At 32.0% G+C, this 12920-nt stretch overlaps 2 protein-coding genes across 2 annotated transcripts; one reads left to right on the plus strand and one right to left on the minus strand.

The window, feature by feature from the left end:
- Positions 1 to 1038: 1038 nt before the first annotated feature.
- Positions 1039 to 4783, plus strand: LOC103491195 (cell wall protein DAN4-like). Its single transcript, XM_008451052.3, has 6 exons — positions 1039 to 1199; positions 1394 to 1600; positions 1720 to 1840; positions 2788 to 2902; positions 3099 to 4031; positions 4258 to 4783. The coding sequence occupies exons 2-6, from the start codon at positions 1459 to 1461 to the stop codon at positions 4492 to 4494; spliced, it is 1548 nt and encodes a 515-aa protein (XP_008449274.1). The 5' UTR covers positions 1039 to 1199; positions 1394 to 1458; the 3' UTR covers positions 4495 to 4783.
- Positions 4784 to 5546: 763 nt separating this feature from the next.
- Positions 5547 to 8986, minus strand: LOC103491206 (clathrin light chain 2-like). The gene is made up of 3 exons (XM_008451065.3): positions 8403 to 8986; positions 7269 to 7422; positions 5547 to 6289 (listed from the first exon to the last, which is right to left on the minus strand). Exons 1-3 carry the CDS (start codon positions 8741 to 8743, stop codon positions 5912 to 5914), a joined length of 873 nt encoding a protein of 290 aa, XP_008449287.1. The 5' UTR covers positions 8744 to 8986; the 3' UTR covers positions 5547 to 5911.
- Between the last annotated feature and the right edge of the window lie 3934 nt (positions 8987 to 12920).

Consider the following 12920-nt stretch of genomic DNA (forward strand, 5'->3'; position numbering starts at 1 on the left):
TCCATTATATTTAATTTACTAACTTTCATAGATAATCACTATTATTTCAAACATAACTTACTATTTATTATATATAATATGAATATTTGAAATAAAATACATAAACCAATTTAACAAATTGAAAACACAATCTTTCATTCATAAAATATACAATATATTATTTCATATATATTATTTATAAACCAATTTAACATATCCTCCTCGTTCAACTACTTTTTCATGTAATTTTTTTGGATCTTTAATTCTTTCATCAAAGTTCCTACGTCGCAAATATATTTAGTTTTCCTCAACATTACATATACAGAGAACATTAAATATATACTATAATTACATGGAATATATGAAAAACAATGCTAAAAGAAAGAAAGATTGGACAGAGAAAGAGATTGAAAAGTGAGAGAGATCGATAAGGAAAATTTTTTCAAAAAAATCACAAAGAAAAAAGTAATTTTGATTATCATATTACCATAATATAATTAACCACTCACCATATTTATTATAAATCACTTAGCATAATAGAATTAATCAATTACCATACTTCACGCCTTTTAACACCCCTACAAATTCTTTATTTATTTATTTATTTATTATTTCGTATTTTTAATAAAAATAGAAATTGGATTATACATTTGTGAAATTTTATTGTCCATTCAGTACTTTTATGAAATTTTTCAGTAAGAAAATCTATTATGTAAAATGGTATACTCATTTAGGCTCCTCTAGTTGAAATCTTATATATTAGGAAAAATGAAGTTAATGACTTTTTGTCGTTTGGTATAGAATAGTTTGTATATTTTTTTTTTAATTATTATTATTATTTAAAAAACCCATATATACAATAAAAATATAAAGCTCAAGATTGATTAATTTAGGAAGTAAAAGTAGGGAATTGTTAATACGGCTCGAAGTACGCGTACCCAACTAATTCAAAATTAGCTCATTTATTTATTTCCATTTAATAATTATATTTTTTAAATTCTTTTCTAAACAAAAATATATGAATATTGTTTTTAAATAATCTGAACGGCCACATGGGGACGAAGCCGCGGAGTGCTGAGTTTGTGAGATACTTCAAATACTCAGCCATTCCCAAGCATAGAGAAGAAGATTCCCCAAACCACTTCTCAGCAAAATCTCATCATTCCATTCCCATTTTCCCCATCCACTCTCAATCCGAGCATCGCCCGCGACGACCAATGGTAAACACTCTTCTTCCCTCCCTGTGTCTAATGTGAAGTAATTAGTCTCTGGTTGTAACTACCTCTCTTTTGTTTGACCTCTTCATTTATAGTCAGATCTGTTGGTCTCCTCAATGTAAAAAAGGGGAGCCAAGTTTCTGTGTGATTTTTAGTTTTGACCGGTTTTTATTGGCTGTTTTTGATCAAATACTCAGATTCGGACTTGAGTTTCGGAGAAAGCATCGACTGAATCGTACTGTTATTGGTTAGAATATCTGCAATGTTCACTAACGACTCGGAGGGAGAGGTCGTTATGTTGCTCGATATGCGAACGGTTGAGAAAGAGATGGATAATGACAATCTACTGCATCGGAGCTGCTCGGGGGATCCTAATTTAGAAACCGTTTCGTTTTCCGTTTCCGGTCAGTCGTTTTTCCTTCCTGCAGTTCTAGAAATTTTTTCACAGTTTTTTTTTTTTTTCAATCAGCTTTTTAGGAGATTTTGATACGATTTTTGGCATTTTCTGATTCGTAAACTGCAGAAGCTAATAATAATGGTGGATGTTCACCTGTCTCCAAGAATGTTGTATCACCTGTTCCACCGCGGAAGATCAAAACGGAGGATTTTATGGATTCAGAAAATGAAAAATCTGATTACGACTGGTAAGTAAATTACGTTTGCTCCAATTTCATGTCTCAGTGATGAAGTGGATTTCATGTTCGATATGTTGTATATGAAGTTTGTTTCCAATCTAAGAGTAGCATTGATTGGTACAGTAGGGTAGCATGTTGTTCATTAACAAATGCTTTTTTTCAAATAATTTCAAGAATTCATGTAGCATTAGGGATGTAAACAGTACCTCACTTGAGTTTTCTGGTCCTACAAGAACCTAAATAATGCGCCTGGTTCTTGTTTTCTTCTTCTACATGTGGTTCTAATACGTCGTCTTTGTCTGCGAGATTCCCTTTTATTTAACCCATTAAAGCGGAATGAAATATTTGAAAAGTCCAAAAGACGACACATGAAAGTCATTTTGTTCCTCAACGTTATCATTTCCCTTTCTTCTTTTTTTTTATGGAGAATAAAACAGAGCTCGTTTACCTTTGCCTTTTTTTCACATATATTGTGTACTTCCCTTTAGCTTTATTTAAAGTTTTTCATGGGATAATCGATTTTTTCAACTGCTTCGTTTTTAGGAAAAAAAAACCTTGAACGTTTAAAATAAAGTGATATTTGAATTTCTTTGCTAATTCCAACAAAATTATCATCAACTCCTTTTTAACTTTAGGTTAGATAATTTTAAATGGGTAATGCCCCAAGTGTACTTTTTCATGTGCAAGGAAACAATAACTTTCTTCTTTATAACTATATTGATTTCGTGATTCGAGAACCCCACCTACCCTGCCCTAACTCTCTTGCAATGAATTAGATAAATAGATCTCTTCAATGATCTCGTTGTAGATGGGGCCAATGTTTGGCTATTATTGTTGATACGGACACAATTATTACAAATTTTGTGTTAATCCCTTATTTGAATTATAATACTTTTAGAACGTTCCTTTGCTTTGAAATTAACTATTCATTGTAATTAATCTCTACTATTTCTCAGGCTCCTCACACCACCTGGCACCCCACTCTTTCCATCAATGGAGACGGAATCACAGAAAAATGCAACCAATAAGAATGATATGATGATTTCTCGTTCCACTGCTCTGAAGCCTAGGGTAAGAGCTCTCAAGAAATTGGACAAACCGAATGAATTACTCGAAAATGAATACTTATCCAGGCATATGGTGATAGGAAAATCAGATTTCACAATACTTTTCTTTGGGGATGTCTTGTAGGATCAAGACTGTTAAATTTGCAACTCAATTTTCCAATTTACATTTCACATATCCTTTACTCCTTTTTGGGTTGCAGCTAGTAAACATCCAGGAAGAGTGCAACTCTGTGAGTAACATTGCGTCCAAGCATCCGAATTTGCAATCTGGACAACTAAATTCTGCATGTGCTACCAATAAAAAGCCATCGTCAAAGGCTTCTTCAGCTACTGCTTCAAGATCTGCGACACCAACTTCACGCCCAACATTATCTAAAACTACAAAGCCTTCAAGATCAGCCACACCAACTTCACGAGTCAACACCAAAGCTTCAGCCCCTCCCGTGAGATCTTCAACGCCTGCAAAAACTACTGCTCAGTCATCAACACCAACTGAAAAATCCGTGTCAACTACGAAGCAAACATCAAGATCAGCAACTCCTAATCGCTGTCCATCAAAGCCAACATGTTCATCTATCGCATCACGTCCCAATGGTCGGTCATCTTCGACGTCAAAATCTAATGCTAGAAGTTCTAGTAATCCAAGACCTTCAAGGAGCACCTTTCCATCCATTAAAACCAGACCTTCAAAACCCTCCGAGGCGCCAAATTTCCCGCTTGATGAAGCTGCAAGTTCAATGCCCGAAAGGCCGGTTTCAACGACCAAGGGGAGGCCAATTGTGGCCAGTAGTTCTAAATCTTCATCCGGTAGGACTATGTCTAATGGGAAAACTAGGCAGAAACCAAGCTCTCCTTCGAAGCAACTTGCCTCAAATGGAAGCAGTGCATATAACAGTGGCAAAGTATTTCCATTCAAGCCAAGAATACGTTCCGCTGATGATAATGAGGTTAGCCCCGTGGTCATGGGAACAAAGATGGTTGAAAGGGTAGTGAACATGAGAAAGCTCGCCCCTCCGAAGCAAGGCGACTACCGCCCAAGCATTGGTGATCCTTCCAGTAAGTCCTCTGTTGACATCCCTGGCTTTGGAAGGACACTTTCAAACAAATCATTAGATATGGCTTTGAGGCATATGGTATGCATCCCCTTCTCCTTTTCATTTCTTTGATATGGTTAAACATAATATTTCCCCACTTAATTTCCATCCAAATGTAGCCATCCGATGTTTCTCAAGCTTAATCATAGGCAACCAGTTTTCTCCTATCTATCCATTAGTTCAATGTAGCATCCCAGTACTCAATTATGCAACTCGTTTCAAAGCTGCAATCTGTAATTTGATGTGAATTCTTCTTCTTATACAGGATATAACACGAAGCATTTCGGGTAAAGTTCGCTCAGTGATAACAAAAACTCACACTTCCTCCATGAACAATGGCAGTTCAAGGTCCACAAAAGCTGGAACGACTGGATTTTCTGACTCTCCCCTTGCTACAAGCAGCAATGGAAGTTCTGCACCAAGTGCATGGAGTAGTTCGATTCACCTGGATGACAGCGAGATCGAAGATAACGAGCTTTCCACAGAGATGGTCTCATCATAGGAAGCTCCATTGCAAAACATTACCAGGTTCTTCCAACTGCTAATTTTTTGCAGTATAACTCATGAATCCATTCTAAGGAGAGTTTGTAGTTATGTATAATTAGTGTTATAGTAATTGTATGGATCTTCTATGTGATCTAAGAGAAGAAATTGTATTCTAGTTGAGGAATTTGAAGAGATCCTTCATATGGCAATGATATTGTTGCTGTGTTGTAGGAATCTCCATGGTAATGACTTCAAATGGCCAACCAAATTAACATTTTATGTTACATAATTTTACTTCTGTTAAAGACATTCAATCTACTTTTAGTCTGTAATGATAATGATTTAGAACTAGAGTAATTAGATTCAAAATATTAACATATTTAGCAATATTTTAGAAAAATTACAAATATAGCAAATCTATATATATAGACACTACCTTCCAACAAGAAAACTCATAAAAAATTAATTCCTAGATACGATTACCATAAATTGAACGTATGACTTTTTAGTTAGTCATTAAAACTATGTTTTTATTTTACTATTAGCATAATGGTTACTAAATATGTATATGAAAGTCTTAAAAAACTAATAGACAGCCATATTGAATTTTTATCTAATAAAAATTACACTTTAATTATTTTCATGACGAGAATTGAATTCTTAGAAATTTGAAATATATAGACTAAATTATTTTGAATTAAAGTTTATGAACTAAATTGTTACTTAAACAAAAGTTTCCAACTAAAGTTGTGGCTTACTAGACACTTACTTTTTTTTTTTTTTTTTTTATAAATATATAAAAGAAGAAATAATCGGATATTTACTTCATTCCTCAATTACTTGTAAAATACATGTCAAATATGAAACATTCAGGTACATTTTCTTTGTTAAAGTTTTTCCCTTTTCTAAAACAAAATTTAGTTCAATATTAATAAGATCTAAATTTAAAAAAAAAAAACTTAAGTTTCTTTTCTGTTGTTTGCAATTTTGGTTAAGGTCAAAAAAGAACAAGAAATGTTAGTAAATGAACATGATTTCTAATATTAAAAAATTTTAAGCCAAAACAAAGACACATCAAAATGACTTGTCTCTATCTCATAAATCTTCCAACTTCCAACTTCTACGATATTTACAAATGCACTAAAAACTACCCCATTGGGTTGTATATCACAAAAACATCATAAATATTCACAAAACAACAAAAACTTAAGCAGTCAAAACCATAAAATATCCACCAGAACCAAAGCCCTCGTTAGGATTTTTGTATCTTTTTTATGGCTTTACCTACGTATATTGCTCGATTTCTCAAGTGATTTATTTAATATTTACTATAACTTACTATTATTAAACATCAAAATCCATGACTCATTGCTAGTTTTTTTTTTCCCTAAACATCCAAAACAGTGAGTATAAAATATATATACCAGCCAATTTCAGCCAACAGTTGTACCCTCAGAAGTAGCAACAGCAGCAGTTCTTGAAGCTGCCAAACCCGAACCTGCAGCGAGAGTTGCCCCAGCAGCAGAAGAATCCTTTTTCGATTCGGATTTAGGTTCTGCTGGTGGGGGTTTAGGCTTCATGTGAAGAGGGGTATTGTGTTTGAGTTTCAAATGTATTTGACGCATTCTCGAGAGATCGGTTGGCTTCCCGGGCTTCGGACCTTGAATGACAATAATAGCAGGCTTCTTTTCCTTGTCTTTCTTTCCCCTTTGTTCAATGGTTGGTACCTCATTGGGGATTAGTTCTGCAATTGCCTTCCAATAGTTCTTATCAGCTTCAGCATGGAACTTCTCTTGGTTTGCTAGATATTGCTGTCATTTTAAGATCAAATTGTGGTAAGATTTTATGAACAAGAGAGAAAAATAATTACAAATAAGAAAAGGTTAGAATCCAATGGTTTTACCTTTTGCTTTAATGAGCCTACTTGTTTTCCAATAAGACGGATTCTAACAAATATTGGGCTCAAATGGCCACATAAATACATTTGATATGGTAAAACCTCAATGTTAATATCCTCATTTTCTTAGACTCTTTGGACCTAGTACTGATTTAACTACGATACCAGAAAAGCAAATCTTGAGTTCAAATGTCTAATTATTTATCCCATTTGATATTGAGAGTCAAATGACGGGCCTCATCAATCAAATCAACATCCAATTGTGTGCGCATGAGGGAGTGTTGAGAACATATCGTAGAGTTAAAGATCTAGGCTAGATTATGAAAGAAATATTGAAAAACTGTCTTTCGTTTACAAAAATGTCCATATTCTTTTGAAAGTTTAAACATTATCCTTGTCCTTTCATTTGGAATAGAAATCTTTAGACTATTGATTGAAAATTGGAACTTGGAACGATGATCAATACCCCACATCTTTCCAAGTCACCAACACACCTATTTCAGTTTTCAACCTCAACAGAAACAAAATCTAAAAGTTTTCAACTCGAAAGACAGTTTTGAAACATTTATAAAAGATAGCTTCAAAGCATTTATAAAAGGTTAAGAATAATATTGCAACTTTTGAAAGATTATTAGAAGGCATAGCTCGGGAGTACTTTTTGCATTTGCCCTAAAATTGCAATCTCAACCACAAGAAAGCTTAGAATCTAAAGAAGGCAGCATACTTCATTTCAACATTCACTTCAACAACCATTAATACAGATTCAGAAGCCAAATCACTCAACATTCCACAGAACCACGTTAGTTTATGTCTCTTCATTCTATGTTTAAAGAAGATAAAGTGAAGTTTTCAGTTTATAATGGAAGAAATTGAATGAGTTTAGACATTCTCACCTTCTCCTTATCCCTATTAGTAGCTTTGCTATGATCAAGAGCAAGCTTTCGCCTTCTGTAGAATTCAATTTTATACTGATCAGCCTCATCAATTATCTCTTCCAACAGCTCTTTTTCTTTCTTCTCCTTTTCTTCCAATCGAATTGCATTCAATCTGCCATTCACAGCTAGGATACACGTTAAAGTATTATATAATTAAATTTATCCTAACCCATCAACTTAAGCATTTAGATTTAGCGGTAACTAATTTAACCTAACCCATTAACTCAAGTATTTAGATTCAGTGGTAACTTATTAGAACAGAACCACTGTAATATTAAAGAACATATGGATTGTTTGGATTAACTCTTTAAGTGATTAAACTTTTAAGTATAAAAAATAGATTTTAAGAACTTTAGAAAATTAATTCAAAGAAATCTTAAGATTTGTTTGATAATCATTTGATTTTTGGTCTTTGAAAATTAAATATAAAAATGCTACTTCAAAATTTGTTGATTTCTTTAGTTTTTTATCCACATTTGGCAATGTTTCAAAAAACCAAACCAAAATTTTGAAAATTGGAAAAAGTTGTTTTTAAAACTCGATTGCAGTTTTGAAATTTTACTAAGAATTCTAGTGTTTAGTTCAAAAAGATGAAAACTACCGTAAAAAAAAGTTCTAGGAAAGTAAGTACAATTTTCGGAATCCAAAAACTAAAAGTTAAATATATCATTCTTAGATTTTAAAAAATTAAATCTACAAAGGCGCTCAATTTATGAACGTATTTTAAAAAATCCAGCTAAGTTTCGAAGAAAAATAGTTTCTCGATATCTGTTTTCATTTTTAGAATCAGACTGTGGATTCAACTCTTTCAAGTAGACCAAACAATTTTCAAAACCAAAAACGACCCGAATGATTATCAACCAGAGAGGTAAGCTTTTGACACAAAAGCAGTAAGTAAAAGAGGAATAGAATTTCTTGAATGCACAAAAATTACGCATAGTTCATCCATCGGATGATAGCAAAAATTTAATTCAGTTCATAAACACAAGGATTTAATGATCTCAGTAAGAGCTAACAACTACCAGATTTAGATTAAAAAAAAACTTGTACCAACAATCGGACAATCCCAAAGAATTTCAACAGTTTTCTCACCTCCGCCACTCTCTCAAAGGAAATCCTTCCTCCGGTTCCATCGCCGTCGGCGACGAGAGGATCGGGCCGTCCGATTCGCCAAAACCTCCATCAAAACCCTTCCCGTTCTGCTGCGACGAGAAACTCGAGAATCCTCCAACCGCCGAGAAATTAGTAGGCGGAGTCGGCGGAAGGTCGTCTCCCAGGTCGTAGGGCAGATTTCCGAAGATCGGTGAGGAGTCGTCGGCGGACTCGGCTTGGAAAGTTGAAAAGGTTTCAAATCTTTGAGAAGCGAGGCGAGGATCGAATCCGATGGTGGCATCTTCGAACGGAGGAGGAGACGTTCCGGCGAAGGTTGACATGGCGTCGGAGTATTCTGCTTCTTCCTCCGGCGACGGTCAACAGCCGATCAATCTTTCCGCGCGAATGTTTCTCTGCTGCTTGGCGACCGTTTCCGGTCGTTATTATAAGAAATGGAAAAAAGAGTTAGACGGCGTTAGTCTTCCGCTACAGAAACCTCCAAAATTATTTTTTCATTTTTTTAGTTTATCATAAAACAAGTTGTTGAGTCATTCCAAATGGTTTGTATTTTTCCTAAATTAGTCCCCAAAAATATTGTCAAATGGGTACATAGGCATTCAATTAAATAGTGGGTGGAAGAATTAAACAAAGTCCATAACAAATACTAATTACTTTGAGTTATGTTTATTTTTTTGTTATATTGTATATGCCGTTTAAAATGAATCAAAATATTAATATTATAAAGATTTGTTAATGTCTATCATCGATAGAATATAAAATTTTACAATATTTTAAATATGTTTTTAATATTTTATCACTTATAATAAATTTAGAAGGCCTATTTTGTAATTTAATTTTTATTTTATTACGACAAGGATGGACAATATTTTGAAAGAAGTAGGCGAATAAATCAAACATAGAACTATAAAACAAAATTTGTCCTATAAGACCTTTTGACCTTTTCTCGTTTATTATTTTATTAGTTCATGTATGTTGGTAGCTTTTTTTTCTCTCTTTTTCAATAAATTAAAGATAATCCCTCAGAAAAATTAGAATTATAATTTTTTTCCAAAAAGCAAAAAACTTAATTCGCAAAGATAAAATCATAAAATAAATAAAAAAAAATTGATATCGTAGTTATTTCTGATTTAGTCAAGGGAAGATAATGTTTTAATTATTGTATTAAATCCTCGTTCAAGCACGACACTCTCTATATTTTCTTCCTCTAGGAGATGAACAATAAGTATCATATACATATTTTCTCTTCACATTCTCAAAAGCATTTTGTTGTTTGGGATTCAATTCCCACTTATCTTTTTTATTCCATGGAAGTGTTTGTAAGTCGCATTGGTTCCCAATTTTGCAACCAAGAATGCCAAAGCTTTTGTAATTTGCTTGAAATGGAGCTTGTGACCAATCTACTTTCTTTCCATTTGATGCCCATCCTTCTCCGTTCCATATGCTTCCTTGAACTAACATTCCTTGTGATGGGTATCTTGCCCCAATAGATGTTAGATTTTTAAATATCCTTATTGGAATTTGGTCTACAAAGAACCTGAAATAATTCAGGGGACAATATGTATCAGTGTTTTTGTTATATTTTTATATGTAATTTGTATATATAAGTTTGATTTTAGTACAATAAGTGAATTGAGATTTATTGTATCGACGAAAATGATAAGAAACAACTAAATATAAAGTAAAAGTAATAAAATGTTCTTAATCGATATTGATGATATATGTGTATGATCTACCAATAATCAAGTTTCCTAGATAATAATAATATAACTAATGGTACTACCACATCTATGTAAGCATTCCTAAGTTTGAAACAACTAAATATCAATTAATAATATTTTTTCAAAAGATCATTCATTCAAATTTAGAGAACAAAGGTTAAAACTTAAATTTGTGTGAAACAGTATTTTTGATTTTTATACTTTGAAATATGTTCAATTTTATTCTAGGTACATTCAATAAATATTAAATTTAGTGTTCCCGACTAGATTATTATTGATTTTTTTGTAAAAAGAAAACTATTAGGACTTTGTACAATAAATTTTGAAAACATTTTCCTTGCCGAAAAGTTATTATCATTATTATGGACTAAATTTAAGATCTACTAAAAGTAGGGATGTAAACGGGTTGAGTTGAGAGACATTTTCAACCTGACCCATATTTTCAGGTTGGTTGGGTTGACAACCCGAATAACTCATATTATATTCCCAACCCAACCCTTAAAATATGAGTTGGGTTAGGTTAGGTTGTTGGGTTGTATTATTTTTTTTTCATTCTTAATGTTTGTAAGGTTTAAAATTGTTGTACGACATGGATAAACACTCATATCCAAAATTTCAAACATCTATAAGTTTAAAGTTTCAAACATCCATAAAAGTTCAACATTCCAAACATTATCCATAAATATTAAATAAATAATAAAATATCTATAATATAAATATAAATAAATATATATATAAATTATTAATTTGGGTTGGGTTGAGTTGACCCAAATTTTTTAACCCCCAACATGAGATTTAACCAACCAGAAAAAAATCAAAATTTTCAACTCAACCCAACCCAACCCATATAATACGGTTTGAGTAGTCCGGGTTATCGGGTTGTTCGGGTTATTCTTACACCCCTAACTAAAAGAGTAATTATTAGAATGAGAGGTTAGTGTTAAATAAAACTCAAAACTCAAAGTATGGGGATAAATGTGAGGAAGAGGGAGGGTCGTTAGTAAACTTACACAATTTGATGAGAGTTCCAAAGAATTGCATAGTCATGAAAAGCTAAGGTGGGATCAAACCACAAGTGAAGTCTTTCCTCTCTTCCTCCAACGTCATTAGCAAAAATGTTGGTTTGTAATACATATGATGGACCATTTGTCCCCAAAAACTCAAAGTCTATCTCATCATGAACATTATTGCTTCCTGAATTTGAATGCAACTGCACCCCCAATCATACCATCAAGTTAATTACTGTTTAATTAATTAACATTATCAACTCTATAAATCACTTTATATATATATATATACATATATTAAAAATGAAAGTTGATCTTACATAAAAAGTTGTAACAACTCCGGGAGAATGGTTGGATGGTAGCTTTATTTTCATCTCAAAATATCCCGAACCATACTCAACTATTGACTGGAAAGCACCACCTTTGTTTTGTTAATGCCATGCCACACCAACATATAACACACACTTAATTAATTATACATTCCCTAATTAAATTAATTGTTGCTATCTACTCATATTCAATTATTTTTTTTATTTATTATTTTAAAAAATGAGATTACTTTAATAAATCAAACACCCAAACTAAATCATTACAATGCATAATGCAAAATAAATAAATAGAATCATTTTTATAGGGGGAGAATATCAAGTGAAGTAGAGAAAAAGATTTTTTTGATCTCACAAAATAAATGTTAAAACTAATATTTTTAATAATTGTTGAATCATGTGAGTTGATGAAATATTCAATCAATTATAATATAAATTAAAACATATCATTTGACATCGTGGAAATAGAAAATTTGATAAAATATTTACCATTCAATCATTCATAAAATAGAGTGTACATGGTTTTTCTTTTTCTAATTTTGAAAAATTCCTTAAAAATTAAGTCTATCTTACTCTTGTTTTCGTACGATAGTTTGCATTTTAAATATAAATGGTGAATTCTTAGTCAAATCTAAAAACAAAACAAGTTTTTAAAACTAATTATTTTTATAATTTTCATAATTTGACTTAGTTTTTTAAAATATTAGTAAAAAATAAATACAAAAACAATAAATTTAGAGGTGGAAAGAGTGTTTATAAGTTTAAATTTCAAATGCTCAAAGAAAAAAAATACCAAACATAGCTTTAGAAATTATTAAATTTAGTCTCTACGATTTGTAGGAAGCTAAAATTCTAGATATTGAAAATATGGTTTAATAAGATTCTCATAAATAATCTTCAAACGGTTGGAACTTCTTATATATGATTTTATCTAACCATACTAACTATATTCTAACCTTAAAGTTTTGGGACCAAATTTATACCAATGCTAATTATATTGATAACAATAATAGAGATATTTTAAGACATTTAACGAAATTATAAAAAAATATTTAAACATGTTAAAACAAAAGTTAAAGAGACCTCCAGTTTGATCGAGAGTGAGTTGAACCTCTGTACCACCATTTAATCGAAGAACATGATCTTGGCTAGACGTAACAACATAATTCTTATCAAAAGTAAGGTGTTGGCTAACAACATCCTTCTTCAAACAACTTATAAACACAACAACTAGACAAAGAAAGAGGGAGCCCTTCATATTTCTTGACCTAATTAAGGTAATGAGAAAGATTTGTTTGCTAATTCAATTAAATTGCAATGCAATATCCAATAATACAAAGTGTACCTATTTATAACACGCAAACATATTTAATGCCCAAGCAGACGTTGTCACGATTGTTTTTCCATTTATTGTTCACCATGCGAAATAGAATTTTATGATTACTT

Source organism: Cucumis melo, chromosome 8 (genome assembly GCF_025177605.1).
Source record: "Cucumis melo cultivar AY chromosome 8, USDA_Cmelo_AY_1.0, whole genome shotgun sequence".
NCBI classification, from domain to species: domain Eukaryota; kingdom Viridiplantae; phylum Streptophyta; class Magnoliopsida; order Cucurbitales; family Cucurbitaceae; genus Cucumis; species Cucumis melo.